Source organism: Biomphalaria glabrata, chromosome 5, assembly GCF_947242115.1.
Source record: "Biomphalaria glabrata chromosome 5, xgBioGlab47.1, whole genome shotgun sequence".
Taxonomy (NCBI): domain Eukaryota; kingdom Metazoa; phylum Mollusca; class Gastropoda; family Planorbidae; genus Biomphalaria; species Biomphalaria glabrata.
The window spans coordinates 28,045,786-28,068,578 of NC_074715.1; the positions used below are offsets into that span (position 1 = coordinate 28,045,786).

The window sequence follows — 22,793 nt, forward strand, 5'->3', positions numbered from 1 at the left end:
GACGGTTGTGGCTGGCATCAGCCACCTGCCACATAGAGTGGTAGTGACAGCTCTTGTTGTTGTTAATGCAGTTGATTCAGAACTGCGCTTCATCAGGCCCTTTCTAAGGATGACTTGTGTAAGAGCTGTAGACCCACATGAAGCCACACTGTTTAACAAACTGTCAGCCTCAGCCGTCTCAGGGAGAATCATCTGTAAGGCACCTTTACAATGTTTCAGGTGCAAAAGTTCATCAGCTGCAAGGTTCTTCTGACCACCTTCAGGGCCTCTCTCGCTGGTGAAAACAGAAGAATCAAAGTCCACTGGTTTCAGATCCTGTTGATGGGTTTCTTGACATTTGCATTCCCTTCGTGAAGCACCGCATGTACAGTTGTTGCTTACCGCCTGAATGCAACAATCAAAATTCAAGTTCCCCTCATAGGCACTGGCAGATCGACAGGGGTCCTTAACTCTTTGGCTCCGGAATTAATTCGGAATTATTTGCCACTTTTGGACGGAATTAATTTTTCCGCCATTTCAGAGTGCGCTACTTTGCTTCAATATAACTTGTATAACTTTTTTATTTATTATTGGAAAATAATAAACTTGATATAGAATTAAAGATAAATGGATGTTCTTTCCATTTCTTATGTTTTCTAGTTTGCAAATTATGTTGTTTTTGTATTTTTGGGTTTTGAATATAAAAATTAAAAATGAAAAACTCACCAACTGAAATTGAAAATATCCATCCAAGTGCATGTTTAAAGAAATTTATTGTTCAAATTGAATTGAAATAGCTTTTTTTCTCATTTTTATCCATTTGTTTACAGAACACCACAGAAGAAACAGCAATAGATGCAAAAAATACCATCAGTACAGCCACAGTCCTGAAAGAGTAATGGTTCATTGTTGTTGAATGATGTTGGACTCCTCTCTCTTAAAGGATTGATCTGGCCTTGCACGTGATGTATCAGTTTGTCCATAGAATGATTCATCGAATAGGTACAAAGTTCACGTAACCTGTTCTGCATGGTGTTCAGCACCTCACCAATATCTGGTTCTACCTCAAACAGGTAGGTCTCAGGATCAACCAGGTTCTGTCGAAGACTAGCTCTCATCTTCTCTTTGACACAGAAGATTCTCAGCTCCCTGGCTCGGAGCTCCTCTTTTAACTGTTTACAGCTAAGTTCATCTAGCTTCCTAAGCGTTGTCATTCTTTCCTTTCGTTGAGCTGCCCAAATCCCACTTCGACACCAATTGTTGTAACTCTAGGGTAGGCACTCAACGTAAGGCAGACAACTCAACACAGTTTAACAGGAAATAAATACAGGTGTTTATTCACTAGGACAAACACATAACAAACACATAACATCCTCCAGCTTCCTCAGAGTCTTGCTACTAATTTCCCAGTCCTTTAGACAGCAACCCGAATGTGGACCAACGACAGCCTTCTCCGCTTAGCTCCACGTCCCTTCTACAACCTTCAGGCAGCACAAAAGCTGGCTTCTTAGTTTCCAAAAATTCAGACTCTTCACAATCCCGGATGCACTGCTATTCTCCCTCTCCTAGTGTCTTCCTGTTTACGTTCACTAGTGCGCTAGTGTGCACCTCAAGCACTGGTGCAAGGCAGGGTTACAACAGTATGTAATGTCTTTTATTTATTAACTGACGGTCATGTTTTTTCTACATCTACTGCAGTCTAGTCCAATTGCCTTTTTAATAAACAAAATATTGCATGTATTTTTTTTTATTGAACTGGGAGTTTGTATTTATTAATTTCCACACTTAATACATATGCATATGACACTATTTGATGGTAGAAGGTTCACTATTTATTTGAATATCAAACCTTATTATTGAAATACACTGTGGAAAATGGAATTTTGATGCTTCCAAGCCATTTCTTCTCAATTCTTTGGTGGACATTTGTTTCTCTTTCTCTGTTGTCCTGGAGAGAAGAATATCAAATGGTTATTTCAAGTCTAAGGATTAGCCAACTTGTTTTCATGACCAAATGTTAGTGTGAGTCAACTAATATATTATAAAATAGCCTAAAGGACTGACACTGCTACTTTTAAGAAGACAAATGATTTAGTAATTGAGGGCAAGAAATTGCTTTGCTAATATCCATCTATATTAAGTGGTGGTCCAACTGATGATGGCTGCCTGGTCATTCAGATTTATCTATGGTCCAGGGTTCAAACCCTGCCCGCTCCCATCCCCTGTCATCCTGCGGGAGGTTTGGACTAGGAAGTAATTATCTTCAACTCTGAAGAACAACCGAAACATGTAAAACATTTTACAGAAACAAAACATTTTAGTGTATTGAGATAGCTAAAAGCATGAAATAGTGCTAAACAAAAACAATCGGTAACAAAATATTTCTAATTGCAAATTTAATTACATGACTGATGTAAACTAATTGATACAATAACACTTTGTTAAGCTTTTTTTTTTTCAAAGTATTTTTATATTTTTATTGTTGTTTTCTTTTAAATAAGACACAAAAAATATGACAAAAAAAAAAAAAAAAAAGAGTACACAAATGTCAAGGTTTAGGTCAGGATAACCTGTTTCTTCCCTTGAATAACCAAGTTTTAAAACCCCCCACCCCCACCCCCAATCCCACACAAACACATAGCAAAGTTGACACAATTTTTAAAAAATATTATCATCCTAAAGATTTCCCCTCCCCTTCTTTCAGTTTTAATTTAAGATTGATGAAAACTACTCAGCTGTTATTATTATTATTATTGCCTGCATTGCATGAAGAAATAAGTTCCCTTATATACTGTAAGGTAGCCTCCCTTGTGTAAGAAACAGACCAGTTGTGTGTATCACCTCTAGTTGTGTTACAAAAAGTGTGTACACTGAACATTTTATTCTTCATTCTGAGTGTAGTCTCTCAAAACACCATGGACAAGCAAGATGAAGGTAATTACATTTCAGTATCTAATAATTTAACAAGTTGTATGGGTCCGATATGGCTGACAGGATGGGCATTACTAGCCTAAACAAAGCAGCAAAAAAAATTATTTTGAGTAGAATGTTCACTTTTTTTTTGTAGTACATTTTATACAAAATTTCCTTTAAAATACGATACCAAACAAAAACGTTTCTTTTAGCAATATTAAGATATTGAAAACTATTCACTACACTGCCAAGGAATATTTAACTAATGCATTTTTAAATAAAAGGAACAATTTTGGAAAACTGTATGCTGGACCTTAAGTCAGAATTATATAAAAAAAGATTTAAAAACTTCAGTGTTTCAAATCAAATCTACATATTGTTCAACAAGTTAAAAGAAATTTCTCACTTCTTGTCTTATTTTATGGGTTCCATTCTTCTACATGAACTTATTATTGGTCTTAAAGGCTGTTAACCAGTGACTAATTTTAAATTGGTCATAAATGCTATCAATGACTGATTTTAAATTGGACAAAACATGAATGCAACCAGTATCTTAAATGTAAATTTTTCCATAGAAATGAGTGTGTCCCTAGGTCAATCTAGTCATACATGCTAATCGACTTGTACTTTAATTTCCTGGCTGATTCAGGCAACCAATTCCATGCTCTAAAAGCACTAGGGAAGGAGTATTTGTAAAAATGTCCTAGCATTTGCAACAAGAAAAGTGCATATTCTATTATTGACCTAACCAAGATCAAATAACATTTTTATGTTCTTTTTAGATATGCAAACATTTAATAATCCCTAATGGTTTGTTAGATTTTTTTAGATTAAAAAACAAAATTATGTGGATTACATAATTTTTCATTTATCACAACACCTAGGTCATGTGGAATTTTAGTCTGTTTTACCATTAATAAGTGGTATTTGTTTTTTTTGTTATTCTTAGACATTTTTCTGGATGGAAAGAGATGCTCCAATTTGATTCCCAATTCATCTAATTCTTTGTAAAATTTCTCAATATATTCTGCAAATAATTTTTGATCCTGAATTAATGAAATTTTTAATGGCCTTTCATTTACCTACTAAATGATTTTTACATTCTCAGCAAATTTATTATTCTGCATATTGGACTATTTATATTTTTAGAAAGCTTATATCAACTCACTATGTCTGGTAAAAAGTTTTTACATATTTCTGACACCCAATCTCTGATCAAGCTGAAATTTAGCAAAATTATTTCTTACCGGATGACACAAAAATCACTACAAATATTAACCAATTAGTTAACTATTGGCAATTTATTTTGGTTGGTATCTCAAACAGGGGAAAGATTGTACTTGATTGAAGTGGTGGTATAAGCTGAATTAATCTTTTATAGGTTGCAGTGTTAAGTAAGTTTGAAACAGATTTTTTCAAAGCACCTTACTAGCACAGTGGTTAGTATTTTAGCTTGAGCAATGATTTTTTTTAATGCTTTTAAAAAGCAATTATGGTAAAATTCACCTAGATTTCCTTTTCTTTCTCCCCCCCCCCCTTCCCTGCCATTTTCATAGCGCAATGAGAAAACTATAAGCATAAAATAGCACTTAACAGAAACAATTGCTAAAAATATTTCTAATCGCACAACAGATTTATTGTTGTTGGTCTAGATCTTTTACAAATTTAATTACATGACTGGTCCTATAAGCTTTTTTGAAAAATTGCTTTTTGATTTTCTTGTTTGCTTGATCAAGTCAGCTTATTAGAATGTTTTTCAGTCAATAAAAGATTACATCATTACCTGAATTACATATTTCATATTTTGAATGTTTAGTTTTTTAGATTCACAGTGAATGAAGTAGCTAGTGTTAAATTTTTTAATGGCCTTTTCCATGATGGAAAGATCTGCTCTGCAGTTAAAAGTTCTGCCTTTGTTGCTTGACTAATAAATACTATCCTGGAATTCCTTGAAGTACATTAGAGATATGAACCAAGGATATCCTAGAACTCTGGATAAGTTATTGGTTTGCTTTTTCAAACATCTGATAGCATCTTTTGACCAGAAACACCAGATTTTTTTTTTTATAAAGCTTGTATCAGATCTGTCTGGTAAAAAGTTTGAACACATTTCTCCCACACCAATTCTCTTGGATCAAGTTGAAACTTTGCACAATTATTTATTGTACTTAACTAAACATGAATCAATAATAATAAAAAAAAATTGTCTATTAATTATTGGCATTATTTATTTATATCAAAGGGAAATAACTTAACCATTGAGATATATAGTTGTAAATAGTTCTTACCTTAGATAAGCTTTTTTTTTTAAGCTAAGGATTCAAAAATATTTAAAGACACTGGCATTTGTTTGTTCATATTTAATCCTTTAAATTTTAAAGATGAACCATTGACAAAGCTGTTCCCATCTATTAATTAAAGCAATACAATATATATACATATAAGCATTCACTTTATTCTCATATTGGAAATGGCTCAGTCAGTGTGAATGGGCTAACACTTTAGAATAGGTATTCTGTCTTGGGACATCTATCAAACATGTCTAGGATGGTGGGGGACATTGCACATTAAGTCAGGTCTTCATTCTTTTTGTCTTGAGTGCCCTTTTCTTTAGACGTTTGTCACACTATTTCTATTTATATCTATATTTATAGGAATCACTTGAAAAAATACACTAGCCTCTTTTACATGTTAATGTGTAAGCTAAGAAAGAGTTGGGTACCTACATTCTTTGCCATTACTACTCAAGAAACACAAACCCTTTTATGAGGGTGATCTTTTTACAAGCTCTCTTCTAATATACACATGGTAAAGGTGGAGCTCTTAACACCACTATGAAATATCAGGGGAAGAGGCAAAAATCTGGAAAGTTAGAATGCTATAGGTAAATGAAAAATAACCTTATATTTCTAGTATGGACATGAAATGACTAATACATTATCAAGGACTGAAGTCTGTTTTAATTTCATAGACACCCTTTCTAACCTAAATTTGTATCTCTGTAGGAAATCCTCAATTTAAATATCTAAATTTTCTGTTTTCACCTCCTAGGAAAGGTCAAGGCCATTGAGCAGGATGTCTCTCAACACCAAGACAGTAATCAACTTGAGCAACTTGCATATGACAACCCTTTGTACTCTGAAGTAATGGAAAAGACTGAGAAAACAATTACTCAACTCGAGCACAGAACTAAGATTAGAACTGAGAACTTTGCTAAAGATGACATTACTGAGCCAAGTCAAACCCAACATAAAGCTAAAAACGTTCCATCTTCTACACAACCAGCTCATGACACTGAAAATGAACAAAGTGGCAGCACTAAACCAGATAGTATTGAAGATGATGGTAATATAAGAGAGGAGACTCGCCCTCACCCTGAGCAAGAAAAGCCTATAGAATATGAAAAATATGGTGCAAGGCCTAAAGTATACTCACAGGTAAAAAATCCTAGCCAACCAAATCCAAAGGATAGCACAAAAAGAGCTCAACAAAATGATGCCCTTCCATCTACAGCTCCACAAACTAGAACCCAAAGAGCTGCCTTATCTCGCATTGCACCAGAGGTAGTGCTAGAAACTAGAACCCAGAGAGCTGCCCCATCTCGCATTGAACCAGAGGTAGTGCTACAAACAAAACCTAAACCTTCCAAAAAGAAAAAGACCAAAGCCAAATATCTATTCCCTTACATGTCTTTGCCACCAATATCTGGAGGATCCCCTCCCAATGTTACTGGAAAGGATAAAAAGCGTGTCAAAAAATTAAGTGAAAGTGAAGATAAACCAAAAGTTGGCACTAAAAAGTCGGTTGAAAAAAATCCTTTTAAAAGTTTAAATGTTGATAATTCAGAAACTGACTCAACAGTGTGTGAAGAGACCACTTCACCCACATTTTTGTCTAGAATCTTCAATCGTAATAGGTCTCAATTCTCAACTACTAAGCACAAAAAGAAAGATAAAGTGAAAAAAGGAAGCAGTTTGACCACAGCAGATTCAACCAGAGATACAACTACTGCATCCATTGAAACTCAGTATCAACAAACAGAGCATTCAGGATTATTACAATTCTTCAGAAACACTTTGACCACAGTTTTTAGACATAAGCCAGAATTTAACACAGCCTGTGATAGAAGGGGTTATGTAAATGAAGAGTTAAGACATTTTGAAATAAATCCTGTTGGTTTAGCTAGTGGTATCAGAAGACGTCTGCTGGTTGAGACTTTGTGGAAAATTATTGGTAAGCTGTGAACATTTTAAAAATCTTTTTAAACTAACACATGTGCAAACCATAAATTAACACTTAATGTCTAGTTTTAGCTTTAATGCCAAGGACATAGGCATATCCATAAACTAACACTTAAAATCTAGTTTCAACTTTAAGAATACCCAAGATATGGGCACAACCTCTGTAATTTAACTCAAGATCATTTTTTTCTCAGCTCCTCTGGACATTGAAGTTAGTATAGAGTCAGAGCGTGACTTCAGAGATCACATGACTGAGTGCCCAAACATAAAAAAGCATAACGTAAGCATGTTGATACAGAGCTTCACACTGAAAGAACTGCCAAGGCGTTACAAGGTAGAACAATTTATAGAGTTTTTAAAACGATTTTCTGATACAGTTGCACAAGTGATAACTACTGAAGTTAGTGTAGACAGGGAAGAGGGAAATCCAATGTCTGCTCTTGTGGGTGAGCATTTTCTACGTGCTGGCAGTGGTTACATCATGGACAGAAAAATATCACTTTTTCCCAATTTATCCAAAGGACCATGTCCATGCCCTGAATGTAAAAACTCAGGAAGAGGTAAAGAAACCTGGGCACTTTTCGAACTGAGTACAAGCAAGACATTTATACATGATGATTATGAAGCTGAAAGAGCAGTCATCAAACTCTTCTACAATGGCATAGACTGCCATGTTAGTCTTCTTTATGGCTTGGGCCTTTCTGCTCATCAGATTCCTGGTGACAGTACTATCATCAATTGTTGTACACATGATGAGCATGCCATCTCTGTGCTTCAAAAAATTCTTCCTGGTCAACAAAAGATGTATGAATCAATGCAGACTATATTTCAATATGAAGAATCCCTCCTAGTGATGATATCCCAGCCTCATGGGTTAGAGAAAAAGATTGCCATCACCCAAACAATAGAAAAGATAGCTGTTCAGGGGAAAGACAATGATATCTCTCTGTCTAGATACACTTACAAGATACCAACTTGTAGAGGTACATGTGGTGCACCTATTTTAATTTTTGGTCAGACTGCCAACATTATCAAGGGTATACATAACCATATGGATTCTACTTTTGGGCATCAAGTAGGTCATAGTGTAGCTGCACGTGAATTAGACAAAAACATGAAGTTGATGAGCAAAGTTGACAAAAGGCTTAGACAAAAGACAAATGATCAGAAGCCAGTCAATGTTGATTATCAAAGTCCTACTGGTAGCCAGAGTGAAACTACTGCCCAGCACGGTACTACAAGTGGCCATGGTGAAACTGATGACTGGGAGGGTACTACAGAAAGTACTAAGAAAATGTTGTAAATATACACTGCCATTACATAGGAATATGAAGACCAGATACAAAATGACTAAAGTTTAAATAATACAAAACTTGTAGTATAAAACACCCAAGAGGGAATTAACTATGTAGATCTGCACACATGTTAAGGTACTGATAAAGTGAAATTGTAACGTATTGTGTTCGAGAGGTTTTTTCAACTGCAAAAATAGAATCAGAAACTATATGAAACAATTTAATGAGAAGGAATGGTTGCAAGGTTACACTACTGAGATTTAAGTATTCAGATTATATTGATGGAATTTTGATGTTAATTTTTACTATTGTTAAACTGCAACAGCTATTATTTTAACATTTGTAATTAATTCTGCTGTTTTATTGTAACAACTTTTAACTATGATTTTGTAAAATGCTCTTATAAAGATTTAATTTTAGAACTTTTTGTTTAATGTTTAAAGTTATGCCATAAGTTTTTAAAGTTATTTTTGTGTATAGTGTAAAATGAACATTTTAAAGATGCTTTTAATACAAGTTTTTAAACTTTTGACTAGATTTCATAGTAAATACATTTTTAATTCCAAAGTTTAAAATTTGATGTCTGTAAGAATAAATGTTCTAAAATGTCTGCTGTTTGTTTGCATATTTATATATTTATCTTTAATGTTGATTAGGCACCAACCTCTAAAATGTCAACCGTTACTTCATCGAAAACATTCAAGTAGATCATATCCTCAATGCCCTGTAAAGCAGACGGGGAGTAATCATCATTAGGTACTCTGTGGGGATAAAAGTATATTGTTTTGTAGAAAATTAAAACATATAAAAGACCTAAACATTTTCATTTAAAAGCTGCAGTAATTATTAGTTGCAGAGACTTGAATTTAAGTTCTAGAGTTCAAGTTCTTGATGCAAGGCCTTGGCAGAAGAGTATGAGCACACTAAACTTGTTAATCCTAGTACACATTAACCAATGACCTAGACAACTAACCAAATACATTTCAAATTCACCTACCTACCCTAACCCTATCTACCTTTAAATAATGCATACATTAAAAAATGTCAACAATACATGTATACTAATAGACCTTTGGGCTGCTATATGAAGTAAGAATCTAATATTTGAAAACAAGGCTGATTGATATAGCAGGAAGAGATCAACACATTTTTTTTCATGCACACGTTATAGTTTTCAAAATTTTTAATCTCTAATAATTAGTTTAGTAAATCAATGAGAAATGTGAAACATCAAAATTCAAATGTTTTGATTCGTAATTTTAGATCACTGCAGAAAGTATTTCTGTCCCCTTTGTACTAGTGTTATTCTAAACCAAATGTGTACAAAAACATCAAATGTTAAAGATTTGTATTTCATACTAATGTCATAACATTGAAATTAAATGATCAGACTGATTTTTTATTGCAACTGATTCACATGTTGGCATTATATTCATACCCATTATGTTATTGTGATTTAAACATGCCCTCACACTATGAAACTCTTAATTCCACTAAACTTTCCCACAATGCAAGTCTGTCTATTTTGTTTGTCAAGAATTAAAAATACTTGGAGCACTCACTTCAGAATCAGTTCTAACTTTTCATTAAAGCTTGGGTTTGGACCTTCACCTCTTCGAGTTCGAACTCTTGATCGCTGAAACATGACCTCTACAAATGGACAGACTTGAGCCTGCTAGGAAAGATGGATAAGATACTTGAAAGGGAGAGCACTGACATTTTAATATTACTGCTTAAAGATAAATTAAAACTGTATTCCAAAGAGATTTGAGATCTAATGATAGTACATAGATTACTTACACTGTATGGGTCAACAACAAGTTTGCTTATAGTGTCCCTAGCAGTGGTATTGCCAGGAGATGGACTGAAAAATATCAAGAATAACAAAACTATTTTTATTAACAATACTAGAACAAATTTTAATAATGTTGAATTATTGTACAAAAGAAATAAGACAGCTACAGGCACTTAGGACTAAAATCATGTTGATTCCAAATCTGAAATCTATAAAACATCTAACAGTCTGTTGTGTATCCAAATATTACACAAGCATGTATATGCTATATTTATAGTAACACTGAGGTTAATTGTAATCAAACTGAATTTCCAATTGACTGGACCAATAAAAAGTATATACTTATTAGTCACAAAATCTATAAGCAAAGGCCTAATTAAGGTTAAAATGAGATTCTGAATGAAGCTTCTTATAAAGACTATTGATTTCATTTCTTAAATGAAGCTTTAATATATTGGATAGCATACTTTATTATATTTTTGAAGTGTTGCTAATTTGTTTAATTATTTAAATATATTGCAAACTTAGAAAACAAGCATTGAATGAAAATTAAACTATATCTCAGCAAATGAGTCATAGTCCACCTCAACCAGATTTTAGCTTTAAAACAAATACATATAATTATTTATATATAATTATTTATTGAGGACTTTGAAAAAGCCGAACTTCAACTGCATATAAATTTACTCAATATAAAAATGTAAAAATATTTAATAGAGGTTTATTTAAAACATGTTCCTGGTTCAAAGATAAATATTTTTAAAGATTTTTTAAATGGACAATTGAATCTATTTGCACATTGTAATATTTTTACCAAATCTATAGTACAGAAATCTTACATGACATTTTGTGTCAATCATACAGAATTGCTTTAAAATCTAAGCTATAAACTTTTAGTAGCATTACAATAAGTAGATAAACCTATTTTATAAATATGGCTTCAGAAAAAAAATTAGTTTAAAATTTTGATTTTTAATGTTTTTACTACTTCAAGACCAAAAGATGAAAGGAAACTCAACAAAAACAATAGAGTAATATGTCATAGTTCAACACTTTGTAAGAATTCTAATAAAAACTTCAAAGTAATTACAAGAGTAAATCAGAGTTAAATTCAAGTGATCTGAAAAAAATATTAAAGGAAAAAAAATTATCATAAATGTCATTTTTATATCATACTAGCATTACACACCGGCTACACCTGTTTTGTTCTAAGCCAGAACATCCCCTTTTATTTTTTAAGCTTCCAATAATCAGGGCACATTTTAACAATGAAATGAAATGCTCTCTATTTCGTTCTCTCTCTGGAACCCCTTTTTTTTTTCACCTTGTGTATCATATTATCTCAGAATTAAGACTTGATTTGATTTGGAACCACCCACTTTATAATGCTTCCCTCCCCCTGAAACACACATGCTTTTGTCCAGTGAATTGTAATAGCACTTATAAGCTCCCCTGGCCTCAACAAAAAAGTTAGTCCTATGTATGTACTAATCCATTACTTTTCCTCAGCTTCTCAATTCAATATCTAAATATTGAACAAACTCTTATGTTGCTTTTCAACCTCATTCCCACACACACTTTCACAACTTTTCTTTTTAGCATCCTCCAATTGATCTGCCCATTACGACACTTTTCAGCTTTTGAATTCCAGATATAGCACCTTCGGTTTGTTTTACCTTTTTTTAAAATTTTTGCATCCTTTAATCAAAAGACAATAAATGTACAGTAATAGATGTTGCGAATATTTCTTTAGACCAAATATAATATATATTTACCATCTCAGTTACAAAACATTTTTTTTTCATTAGTCCTACTTAATTAAATTTAACATAATTAAGATAATTTAGAAATGTATCACTTCTATTTCTCAACAACCGAAAAAAAAAAGTTAACTAGTTTGTGTTATCACACCTGGAAGCCGACTTGCGGACAGGAATGAAAGTAGCACGGATGATGTTAATTAAAATCTTCACTTCCTGTCCATGAAGAGCCTGAGCAGTGACCTTCTTTCTTTCTTTCCGTATTGGTTTCAATGGACGTCTGGGCTCAGACAAGCGAGTCAGTGCCTTAAAGATCATTCTGTAAAATTACAGTTCACAAATTAAATAATAGGAATATTTTAATGTGGCATCCACTATTTTAAGGAAAGATCAATAATATATATATATTTTTTTATGTATGTTTAAAATTCTGAAAAGCAACAAGGTGTATGATAAATAATAAAGGCTTACGCATAATTTGGTGGTTTGTCTTCATACACCATGTCTTGCAGAGACCTCTGGTGGGAAGCAAATCTATACTGTGTCATGACTCGATTTTTTATCTGACAAAAATGTTAAACAAAATGTTTTTTTTATAACGTCTGTGTTCTTTCCCCAAGAATTTTAAGACAAATAAGCTTACAAGGGACTGCTGGAGAATTGAACTTTTTCTTCATGTCTCCAGATTTATTTTCACTGGTTCTGACAGAAGACTAAGACTGCTTTATTGATCCTTATGGAAATTTGTTGTGATTACAAGGACTCTTTTCTCATAAAAAGACAATATGATAGAAACATACACATAAATAGAGTAGACACAACATAAAAAGAGTTCATTCAGCAACTACACACAGGCATACGTAATATTTTGTTCTCACTTACTAGCTTAATGAATGAAATGAAAGCAGATACAAAAGAGCTAAAAGAATTTCCTCTAGGCCTATAATTTTTATTCAATTTAAAGATTAATGTGAAACAAAATTAGTAAGAGAGATTAGCTAATAACAATTAATTAATATATTTATACATTTGTCCCTTTCTCCCCCTTTTCATGCTGATACTATATTTGTCATGCTCAGAAAGATGTTAAAAAAAAATAAAAAAATTTACTTTTTGTAAGTACATATTGACTTGTTGTCTGTGTTGCTCCAGATCACCTTTAGCCTGAGGGAGCTGACTTTCTTCTCTCATCTTCTTTTCATACTCCTACATCACATAAGAAATAGTATGTACGTGTGAATCAATAACATGATTATGTATGACTCCTACATCACATAAGAAATAGTATGTACGTACATGTAAAACAATAACATGATTATGTATGATTCCTACATCACATAGTATGTATGTGTGAATCAATAACATGATTATGTATGAACTACTGCATTTCTTTAATGTATTGTAGTCAAGTCCAAAGATTAGAATAATGGCATAATAATGCTACAAGGAATGTAACATGCAAATTTTGTCTGTTTTGGTCCCAAAAGTACCTTATGTTGGGGATTGCTTTAAACCCTCTCTTCTTTGGTATGGTATTTCTTTTATGTACTTCTACTTTGGGTCTCAAAGTTAAGTGCTGCCATCTGATTACAGAGTTTTCCAAAGTTGTTTTTATGAAAGAGTTGCTGTAATGTGTTTTCAATTCATTTAGCATAAACTGAGGTCCATGCAGTTATTTAAAGAATTCTCAGCTGCAGCTTACTTCTTAAGTAAAAAAAAACGTTGGGTACCCCTTTCAGACCCTGCAATTTTAAGGGCAGATGATGTAAAGGTCATCTGTTTCATGGCTGACAATTAATGAGGGTGTCATGTGGCCAACACAACAACCAACCACCTTAACTTTACCCCATCAAATGTCAGGTACCTATTGATGTTGGGTGGACTGAAAAATATTCTAAAAATTCTGAAATTCAAAAACCCAGTCTTCAATAAGATTCAAACCAAAGATCACTTTTCCACTAAGCTCCATTATTTGTTAGAAACTAAAAAGGATTGTCTTTGGTATGCAGTCATACACAGTATTGGATAAATGCACCTCACTGTGGCATTGTCAGTTAATTAGTTCATACTACAAACATGAGCATTTAACAGGACATCATTATCTGTTGTGCAGGAATCATTTTAGTAGTCTATTTTTAAAAGCTTTTCTCAGAGCAAAATAATGGGGTTGTCAGAATTACTGCCTGGTACATTTAAATTTTCACCAGAGAAGTGTTTAATGTCTCATGTATATTTTTATGGTGTGCAGTATGAAATAACATGAGGCTATATAGTTTTGTTTTTTATTATTATTAAAGCAAACTAATTTTAAAGACAAAGCCAAAAATAAAAAAAACATCTGACCACAGCCAAAAATGTTTAAAGGAAATATAAAAAAATGTGGACATATGAAAGGCATAGACTAAACAAAACATTGGCATACATAACATAATTTCCACCTTAAAAATCTCTCTCGGCAGTTCCTTGTCATTAAGTGGAATCATCTGATAGCCTTTAAACATGGGGTGCTCCTCATCTCGAAAGGCTATCATTTTAAACCTTAAGTTATTTTCAAGATCTTCCAATGAGGCAAAGTTAAATTCTTGCTGCATTGGCTCAAGTCTGAAGTACTCTCTGGGCTGAAGTAAAGTTTGGTCTCCACCCTTCAATAACAAATAAAATGATTCATTTTAAGATACACTTCTAAATCAATTCAAAAACAAAGACTTTGACTTATATTTAACAAAGGAAACAGAACTTTGGCCAGTATAAATTCTCTTAGTGAATATATATCATTAATCACATGATCAACTGTTATACTTCTAAGATATATTATACTAATTATGAGCTGATAGAACTAATGTTGATATCTTTTTAACAGCAGTATGTCTTACTTTGAATGTTTAACTTAAATGGCTGTATATACATTACATTTCAGTTAATTCTATATTCCACATGTTAATTAAATTATTTGACCAATGTTGAGTGGTTATATCAATAATAAAGCTCTTTATTATTACTAGTGTTATTATTATCATCATGAGGCACATTTTAAAGTTGATCTCAACACTTAGTTACATAATGTTCTTAAATGTGTTTTATTTATGACAAGCTTACACTAAGCATATAGACAATGTCCTTGTTGTTTGGGTCATTCGGGTCAAGTCTTGATTCTTTGAACCACTGTAAGAGCTTCTCCATGTTAGCCACACCACTGGCGCCAATGGCAGCTAATGGGTCCAAACGTTTCATCTGACTAATATTGGTAATAAAAAGTTTAGTTACATAAAAAACAAAAAAATATTTTGACTTTGTTCCTTTCTCAGTATTTTCTATTTTTGAAAACTGTTAAATGAAGAATTTAATGTAAAAAAACAAGTGCTTCTTTAATTTACGAAACTTGAATAAAGCTATTTAAAAAAAAAAGGTGTAATGAATGTATGCGGTCATTAAAATCTAGGTCAGGTGCATGGGCTACCTTGTATTCAAAGGCACTAAGACTTTAAAGAGTTAGCTACCTTGAACTAAACATTAGGTTGATTATCCTAAGCTTAACTCATCATGCACCAAATTTTTGGTCTAGGTTGGTCACTTTGCACTAAGCATGAAATCTATGTTTGGCATCTTGCATTACTCTCTAGGCACAAGCATTTCAATTGTTACTTACACAGCTGATTGGAAACCAGAGCCAAATTTTTCTGTTGGAACTAAAGGGAGGCCATCTTCACCTACAGCCCAAGCAACACTGGATGTCAACTTTCCTGATGTCATTAAAGTTACAAGGTCAGGTACATGGCCTTCAAACTTAAAGGCAACTCCTGCATAAAAAGATCAAAATTTAATTAAATAAAAAAACTAGGACAGAGTAAAACCTCTTTATCAAAACCTCTTTATCAAAACCTGTTCAAGGAGCAAGCAGATCTATCAAATGACAGTGGTGTCCTAGAATACAAAGGATAAAAATTGTCTAAGATTGGTGTGTTGTAGAGGAGGAGGGCTGCACATGATAGAAGACAGTGCCACAGATAACATTTGCTGATTATTTGAAGTTGTGGTTTTTAGGCAAAGAGTTAAGGAGGAAAGCATCTCGCAGGTCACTATAGCTGCTCTGAAAACAATTGAAGTTCATCTAAGGTGTGTTGTTGACTCCCATGAGTAAACCTCCTAGTTTATCATTGAAAGGCTAAACTATTTGTATCAAATTTGTTGTGGATAATGTAGAAGAAAATGTAAATTGCTACTTTTTTAAATTAAAAATAATTGGATGATTGAAACAAGTCAGACAATTCTTGATACTAAATAAGAGAAACAAACCACTGCCAACGCCTTCATGCTGATGCTGCACTTTGTCATAGGAACTAAACTCTACATTATCTAGCATCACACTTTGGGAAGTCACAGAAGACTCTGGTATAGGAGCATACAACTCTGTTAACAGTCTGCCACCTCCAAATCCCATTGTTTCATAGATCTATTGAGAAAACATTTTTCAATAAGATAAATTGCAGGTTTTGACTCAACTTGTCTTGGACTAAATTCACATTCAAAATTCAACTTGTCTAAGATACAGGGTTGTACAAGTTACCTCATATTTGATGCTTTCTGGCCATTCGACTATCTTCAAGTTATAGATCTGACCAAACACTACCTTAAATTCTTGGGTTAATGGTCTATATAGATTTTAAATAAAAGACATCAAGTTTATATGAAGTAAGTCAATATTTGTTGAATACTCAAATAATAATAATAAGTAAAAAATATTCTCATGATAATTAGAAATAATAATGCTAAAACTATGTTATTTAGTATAAATAAAAAAACAATTAGTCAGATTAAAATAATGTTTTTCTCACTTAGAAACACCAAAATTCAAGCAAACATCTATTTAGTAAATTTAGATCAAAGGTACAGTAGGTAAAAAAGTGCAGAAAGTATGATACCAAGTTAAAATATCTGCTGACTTGCTTATGACAAAATCAGAAATATTTTATGGCATTTTGTAAGCCGACACTTGCTACTTATTTAAGTCTAATATAATTTATTTAGCATTTTTTATTATTATTGCTTTCTAGACATAAAGTATATACATCAGTGCTATTTTAATTAATAAGTAAAGTAAATATACATCAGTGTTATACCTTTGACCTGTGCGAGAAACTTCTTTCCCATTGAAGAGAATCTTAACATATAGCTTACACTTGGAGACATCTTCTCTCCTCTGCATCTCTCCTCTATAAAAGATTATAAAGAAGAATTAAGACTGATTTACATACTTAGCATTAGAAAAAAATATCCAATCAACCTTTCCTTTGACTACCTGCTGCATTGCTCAGGTGGAGACACAGTTGCTGAGTGAGTTAATTCTGGATAGAGCTTTGGCTCACCTAAGAAACAAACAAGAAATACATGCTCTTAAATCAATAGAAAATGAAGGAATATGAATACAGCTGTAATTATGTGACACAGAAAGATGTGTTAGTAGTACATTTGATTAAAGCTAATTTAATGTTGAAAGCGCTGTGGCTGAGCAGTAAAGCATTTGACTTTGAAACCAAGGGTCCTGGTTTAGAATCCTGGTGAAGATTGGGATCTTTAATTTTGGGGTCTTTAGGGTGCCTCTGAGTCCACCCAGCTCTACTGGGTACGTGTCATTAAATGGGGAAAAGTAAAGGTGGTTGGTTGTTGTGCTGACCACATGACACCCTCATTAACTGTGGGCCATAGAAAGGGGAATTAAAAAAAAAATGTATTTAATGAATTAAGCTCTTTGCTATAATGTCTTAATGTCTTATAACAGACAGAATGAGATTTGTATCAGGCTAGGGTTAATTATCAGTAAAACACATTTTACATTTTTTGAACCTCTATTGTAATTCAATCAACATCTAAAAAAAATAATTAAGAGCCAATCACTTAGAATATAACTAAAACTAAAAACAGTGTTACAACTTTTTTCTAACCATTGAAATTCTATATATAGTAATATAATCTAAAAGCTTATGACAGATTATTTTATGAATCATAACTCACCAGGTCTTCTTTTTTGTACCATGGCTTTGGTTCTAATAATTTCTCTCACAGCATTCTCATCAAATGGGTCCGGTGGTTCAGGCTTTGCCATAGGCTCTTCATCAATAATTTCTTGATCTCTTCTATTTTCCTCCTAAAGTCAATTTTTGGCAAAGATAAAATCAGTTTACTAAAGCAAAGAAAAAATGCAAATTAAAGTACTGTTTAGTTATAATTAGTGTTTAGTTATTACTTATTGAGCAAGAGTAATAATTTTGACTCCTATGAGTCTAATAGAGTACTGGCCCATTTAAGAGTCTAATCTTTGTTTTAGTGAGTAGCACAGAGATATTGTTTTATATAAAGAGTCTACCAATGTCTGATGTCTCATTTATGTCAGATTTATGATAGAGTATTAACATGTATCTCATATGTGACTTCATGTATCCTAAAAAAAAACAAATTACAGGAGTGGGGATATTTATACATGAGTTGTGCTTACAATGAGTTTCTCTTCCAATCTAAATATATAACTCTCTTCATGGCTCAAGAGTTTGGACAACACGTAAAGGAAAGATCACTCTTTTATTTCTGCAAGTTGGACGGACTAGAGTTACCCTATGAAAAAAAAAAGAAGGGGGGGGGGGGAGAACAAGTAGTATTCGCCTGTCACAAAATAGCAGGGACGGACTTAACCGCTGTGACCAAGAAGTCATGGAAAGATCACTCTTTTTTTATTTCTACAAGAACAAGTAATCTACTCTGTATTCACCCGTCACTAAATAGCAAGGCCGGACTCAACCGTTGTGGTTCCCTATGCAAAATGGATTTCGCGGGGCCAAGTTTGGGTAGGGATATGGATAATAAGTGAAATTTAAGAGTTTGTATTAGAAAATAAATTTGTCTTTGCATTTTATTCATTCTTTACTACGTACTGAACTACTTACGTGTAGCAAAGTCATACAGTATATCATAAAAATTTTATTTCCTACATAGATCACATTTAATAGCAAGAATTACCAAATGTTTCAATCTATCTATGAGAATTGTTGACCTCAAGTAATTCTTCATTAGTTTGAGGCGCGAGAAGCTTCTTTCACCAGATTACACAATTACGGGTAATGCATAATGCCGTTTTTACTTATTTCGCGTAGGATTGGCGTTTTCCATATTGAATGACACACCAAAATGTCAATTTTTGTCTATATATTTCATGAGATTTGTATGAGTTTTCAAAAGATTTTTTAATAATTTCCAGAGATTTCTGGGATTTTTTCATATATATTGCAATTTCAGGAGATTTCAAGGGGCTCCTGGTAAATCAGGAGGCTGCGGGAATTCTGTTATAAGTTATAAAATGGTTTAATTTAATAATTTATACACCTAGAATTAGTACGGATCCTATGAAAGTGCGGGGCCCACTGCTGTCGCATAGGTTGCAGTGGCCTAAGACCGGCCCTGCAAAATAGCGGTGTATGCTACGCCGCCAGTCAACTAGTAACTTCTATTTCATATGTAATGATATCTAATGTATTTACCCTCCAGTCTACTCACCTCTATCCTTTCCTCCTCATCATCAAAAATGTCACTCCTTGGGGTATCCTGTGAATTTTTGGATATCTTTGATAGCTTGGATGCTTTGGAGCCTCTTCTTTGTTGAATTCTCTCTGCTATTCTTTTTTTAGCTTCCTCCTGATAGTGTTGTTTATCAAACAAAAAATTTCTTTTTGACCTTAATTTAATCAACTTAAGAGAGTAACTAAATGCTTTAAAAAAACACTTTTGTAATAGAAATATAAAAATATAGACTGCATATTACTGCTTTATTCAGACTCAAATTTAAGGGACGGCAGGCAGGGGTACAGCCCTCCACAAGAAAGGGGCCTCCAAAAAAGAGATTAAAATATATCAGAATTTTGATGGGTCAGAAACTTTAAAGTTGTATTTTTTTCCTTTTTTTTTTTGGATTTTTACATCAGGCAAAAATGTTGTGATTAAGTAGTGTACGCTTGTAGCATGCTTGGAATAAATAAATACAGCTCTGGATTTACGACAGTGCATCTACCAAGAGCCATACCCTCCAAACAAAAAATACACTTTTTAAAAGTAAAATATGCACATTAAATATTTTTTAAAATGCTTTTAGATACAAGTATTTTCATTCATAAGTGGATCTTTTTGAAGTTTTGAAAAAATGAAGGGGCCTCCACAAAATCCTTCAAGGCCTCCACATAGCGAAATCCAGCCCTGGCTTTATTAACAGATGCCTCAAAAATATACAGCAAACCACAGCTGTTAAACAAATGCCCAAGATAGCATTTCATAGCTATGAATAGAAACTTCACAAAATGTGAATAACATTTCATAGCTGAGAAAAGATAAGCCAAAAAAAAACAAACATCAGTGATGTTAATAAAAATGCCCTTTAACCTGATTATTAAACCACAGATGTGAGTAAATCTATCCCAAAACATTCATAGCATTCCACTGATAATAATCCATAACATAGATAACATACCACAGCCTGGGCTTGTTTTTCATATTTTTCCAGTTGGTCTTTGTACACAGCCTGTTTCCTCAAGTATTCTTCTTCAAATTTTTCTTTCTCTTCTTGAAGTTCTTCCTCAATTTCAAATTTCCATCTTTCTAAATCTTCAGCTTTGTTTGTTTCCTCTCTAATTGAATAAATTAATTTATGTATATCTATATGTAAAAGAATCACACATATTCTAACATAGTCACATTATTGTTCAATTATTGTAATCTGAAAATTTTTTTTACAATGTTTAGTTGTCGAAAAAAAATTGGATAAAATTGTATAGATATATAGTTGTTTTATCTAACAGAACACAAGAAAAAGTAAGTAAAAAAATACTTTTGTATCTGCAGTTTGACAGGTGTGGTAATAAACTTCTGTTGGTCTCTCAATGCTTTGATTTCTTTCCAAGTATGTATGATATTTTTTAATAATGTTCTATCAGTTTGTTCTTCTCTGTCCCTCAAGAAGCGAGTTTGCCTTCAGGTCAAATAGAGGAAATAAAAAACAAAAATTAAACTTAGAAAGATTTGGTTAATATTGTTAGGTGCTAAAGCTAAAATTTATTAAAAAATCTAGCATATATGGAGTACAACATGAATTACCAGCAAAAACTGAATTGTTGCTTACCGTATTTCACTTTTGTAGTCTCGTAATCTCCTCTCATAATTATCTCTGTCTGTGACAGACATTTCCCCCTTTATCAGGGATCATAAGTGAATTAATAATTACATTGTAACTTATACATGCAAAAACAACAACTTTTATCTATGATGCATAAATTAGTTTTAGCATGAGATTAATACAAAACTTCATTTCAATATATGTATCAGTATTGTGAGACTGTATCACTATAATGTAAAAACTGTAAGAGAATGTCCTCGATAGTAAAAATATTATTATTTTTTTTATTTAATATTAGTAGTTGACTGGGGAATCTTAACAAGATCTTAAGAATCATGTTTGTAGTTACTTAATAAATTTATTTGTGTGTCTGTTCATTTGTGTACTTTTTCTACAGAATGTTGTTTTAACTAAAAAAGAGCCTATGTAATCATAATTTTGTCTAATTACAATCAGTAAACTATTCTTAATCTTTTTCTTCAATTCCTTTGAAAAATGTGTTCTTTTTTGTTAGTTGTATTATTATTACTTATTAAGTACATCTTATTAACTTTTTTCTTCATGCAATTGTAAGAACATTCTCGTTAAATGATACTCAATACAACAAAATTATTTATATTGTGTCAAGAAAACTAACTTACTTTATGAGAGGCTATGTACTCCTGTAATAAGTGGGCTGAATTTTTCAAAGCACCAAGCTATAAGAATTTTAATGTTTTGACAGCTTAATGTTAATTGTTGTACATTTTCATCTCTATGATTAAAATTTATAATAAACATTTTGAACTCTGTATTAAATAAAATACACTAGTATTAAACACATATTTAGTTAAAGTACTTACTTTTTCAAATAAAAATTCTGTTATATTTCTCTTGTTACGAACCAGATATTCTTCATAGAATGAAGTAAGTTTGTTGGCCAGAACATGTTCCCTACTGAAAAGGTGATGATGTGTGAATGTAATAGAATTGATATCCACATCCAGCTGATAGAATCCACCACCATCCACAGCACCATCAATATACCTGCTGTCAAATTCTCTCAAAATAGCCTAAATCATGTAAGAGAATATTATAAAACCTTGAACTAAAACCTTTCAATATAGACATTGAGACTTTTAAAAAATACATGTATCACATTAATCTTGATGTGAGATGAACCCATTTATTTGCTTTAGATGTCCATGGTTTTGTGTTGGTGGTGTGTTTAGTTGTCCCTGCAGTAGTGTAAATGTCACTATTAATAATTTTGGTAATTGGAGTGGACCATGTTGTCTGTTGCTTATGTGTCAAGATATTCAGTGTTAGGGTATGTTAACTCTATTTTGGGTGAGTTGGTCTTAATCTTTGGGTGCACTGCAATGAGTAGGTAGTTTAGGAATTACAGGAATAAATGTACATTATCTTCTAGGCAGCCAGGCAAGGGCAGTCCATTGTTGAGCTGTCAATCTCAGATAGGCAAATAATCCCATGAAAGGCTAGTGATAAGCCAGCATTGTGATATGGCTAAACTTTTGGGCAATTGGCATTGTCAGATTTAATACAAAGTCAAGGTGTGGAATACTGTGTTAAGTATGTCTTTTATTTTGCTATGTAACTACTGTACTGTACTACTGATACATGTACATATGATGTAACATTATTGGAAATAAATTACAGTGA

General features: G+C 32.7%; 2 protein-coding genes across 8 annotated transcripts in view; one reads left to right on the forward strand and one right to left on the reverse strand.

The window, feature by feature from the left end:
• The window catches only part of LOC106066365 (coiled-coil and C2 domain-containing protein 2A-like), a 45,044-nt gene that overhangs the window by 10,058 nt on the left and 12,193 nt on the right, over positions 1 to 22,793 (reverse strand). For 4 of the 7 annotated variants that reach the window (XM_013225361.2, XM_013225378.2, XM_056028804.1 and 1 more), the window contains 22 exons: positions 21,974 to 22,183; positions 21,773 to 21,829; positions 21,138 to 21,205; positions 20,847 to 20,987; positions 20,490 to 20,646; positions 19,526 to 19,663; positions 17,993 to 18,125; positions 17,280 to 17,346; positions 17,101 to 17,193; positions 16,548 to 16,632; positions 16,277 to 16,433; positions 15,630 to 15,780; positions 15,080 to 15,218; positions 14,422 to 14,625; positions 13,094 to 13,189; positions 12,455 to 12,546; positions 12,135 to 12,302; positions 11,314 to 11,343; positions 10,229 to 10,292; positions 9,991 to 10,103; positions 9,093 to 9,189; positions 1,829 to 1,927 (listed from right to left, as the gene is read on the reverse strand). In XM_013225361.2, coding sequence (XP_013080815.2) covers positions 1,829 to 1,927; positions 9,093 to 9,189; positions 9,991 to 10,103; positions 10,229 to 10,292; positions 11,314 to 11,343; positions 12,135 to 12,302; positions 12,455 to 12,546; positions 13,094 to 13,189; positions 14,422 to 14,625; positions 15,080 to 15,218; positions 15,630 to 15,780; positions 16,277 to 16,433; positions 16,548 to 16,632; positions 17,101 to 17,193; positions 17,280 to 17,346; positions 17,993 to 18,125; positions 19,526 to 19,663; positions 20,490 to 20,646; positions 20,847 to 20,987; positions 21,138 to 21,205; positions 21,773 to 21,829; positions 21,974 to 22,183 — 2,559 coding nt within the window. The remainder of the gene's footprint in view (positions 1 to 1,828; positions 1,928 to 9,092; positions 9,190 to 9,990; positions 10,104 to 10,228; positions 10,293 to 11,313; positions 11,344 to 12,134; positions 12,303 to 12,454; positions 12,547 to 13,093; positions 13,190 to 14,421; positions 14,626 to 15,079; positions 15,219 to 15,629; positions 15,781 to 16,276; positions 16,434 to 16,547; positions 16,633 to 17,100; positions 17,194 to 17,279; positions 17,347 to 17,992; positions 18,126 to 19,525; positions 19,664 to 20,489; positions 20,647 to 20,846; positions 20,988 to 21,137; positions 21,206 to 21,772; positions 21,830 to 21,973; positions 22,184 to 22,793) is intronic. The other 3 variants (XM_013225371.2, XM_013225394.2, XM_013225384.2) reach the window with 3 other exon arrangements.
• On the forward strand, positions 2,778 to 8,886 carry LOC106066405 (uncharacterized). The gene is made up of 3 exons (XM_013225405.2): positions 2,778 to 2,913; positions 5,944 to 7,125; positions 7,328 to 8,886. The coding sequence occupies exons 1-3, from the start codon at positions 2,895 to 2,897 to the stop codon at positions 8,434 to 8,436; spliced, it is 2,310 nt and encodes a 769-aa protein (XP_013080859.2). The 5' UTR covers positions 2,778 to 2,894; the 3' UTR covers positions 8,437 to 8,886.